The sequence below is a fragment of the Vavraia culicis genome (assembly GCF_000192795.1).
Source record: "Vavraia culicis subsp. floridensis unplaced genomic scaffold supercont1.137, whole genome shotgun sequence".
Taxonomy (NCBI): Eukaryota; Fungi; Microsporidia; family Pleistophoridae; genus Vavraia; species Vavraia culicis.
Window position 1 is genome coordinate 1 of NW_007360740.1, and position 1,332 is coordinate 1,332.

At 37.4% G+C, this 1,332-nt stretch overlaps 1 protein-coding gene across 1 annotated transcript; it reads left to right on the top strand.

Moving 5' to 3' along the window:
• Nucleotides 1-672: 672 nt before the first annotated feature.
• On the top strand, nt 673-1,332 carry VCUG_02684 (uncharacterized protein; the record flags this gene model as incomplete). The annotated part of the gene is made up of 1 exon (XM_008077500.1): nt 673-1,332. A coding segment is annotated over one exon (660 nt), but the record flags the coding sequence as incomplete, so codon positions are not given.

A 1,332-nucleotide genomic window follows, 5' to 3' on the forward strand; every position in this document is an offset into this window, starting at 1 on the left:
TAATTTGCCAGCATAACATTCTGAGTTACGCTTGAATGCTTGGCCATAAATGAATTGCATTATGCAAACTATATGTGGTAGACAAGATGAGTCACTGATCGATCACACCAAAATGATCGTAGCACAAGAAATAGTAATAGAACAACTGACAACATTCATCAACATTGCTATGTATTAAAATTGATTTATTCATAGCATTTTTGACTGGAAAGTTATTATTACTGTTTCGGGCACAGATTAAAACGATAACATGCAGATGTTGTTTTACGATGCCATGGTAACAGGTTTGTTTGCCCAATATAAGTTGACTATGAATGCATATCAATGTTAACAATGTTTTAGAAGCTGATAAATATCTCCATATTTGTTCCTGATGAGTCGTTACTGCAATCTATAATTAATTTGTTGGTTATATACTAGAAAATGTGCTCGTGAAACACGCCAATTACACAGTTTTGCTTTCTAAATCATTTAGCAATTTTTTTATCAAGAAGTGTTGTCATTTGTTGAGTAAACAGGCATGTCATCTTTTAAAAAATTTTATTTATGGTTACGCTTCTCATAGATAGTGACCAGAAATAGAAAAACAAGGTCAGGATAGGAAGATACTATAAATGAGAGTTACAGTTTTGGACAACTTTCAGATATAAATAGTTGCAACAGAGGAGGAGTATGCTGTTTATCAGTGTATTTGTGCACTACATTCTGTTGATTTCGGCATCAGATAGCGAGTCAAGCAATAGCAATCACGGTACGAGTCCAACAAGAGCAAGTGCCGTTCAGCTTAGCGAACTCCGAATCGGACATGATATTGATGTACATGTTCCGATGGACAAAGGAGCTAAACAGGATCAGACCAAAAAGAGTCATACCGATCCTGTGGTTGATGACGAAACAAAGCGTAACACATTAGATAGACGACTATTGAAGACAAAGAGTAGGAATAACTCCTCGTTGTTGAATGAACCCGCCAAATTGGATTCAAAAAAGGAGAAACAAAGAGATAAAGAAGGTATGTCAAGTAGTGCGTCAACATCTAGACCAAACCGAGAACCAGAGGTTCCAGGATTTTGTTTTTATGCATGGTGTTCACAAGGTGGTTGCGATGATGATCGTTATCAGTTAGTGAATCAGAAAGAAACACAAGCAACTGGTGTTTCACCTACAACAAGTATTGATACAGAGGGACAGTCAGAGCCTCCGCAGTCTATTGGTAACACAATTTGTAAACCTTCACAGCCGAACAAAGAATTACCAACAACAAGTTCATCCCGAGTGGCAGATACGCGTTTCAAGGTGGAAAGAGTTCCCGAGCAATCGACATCTGAAGAA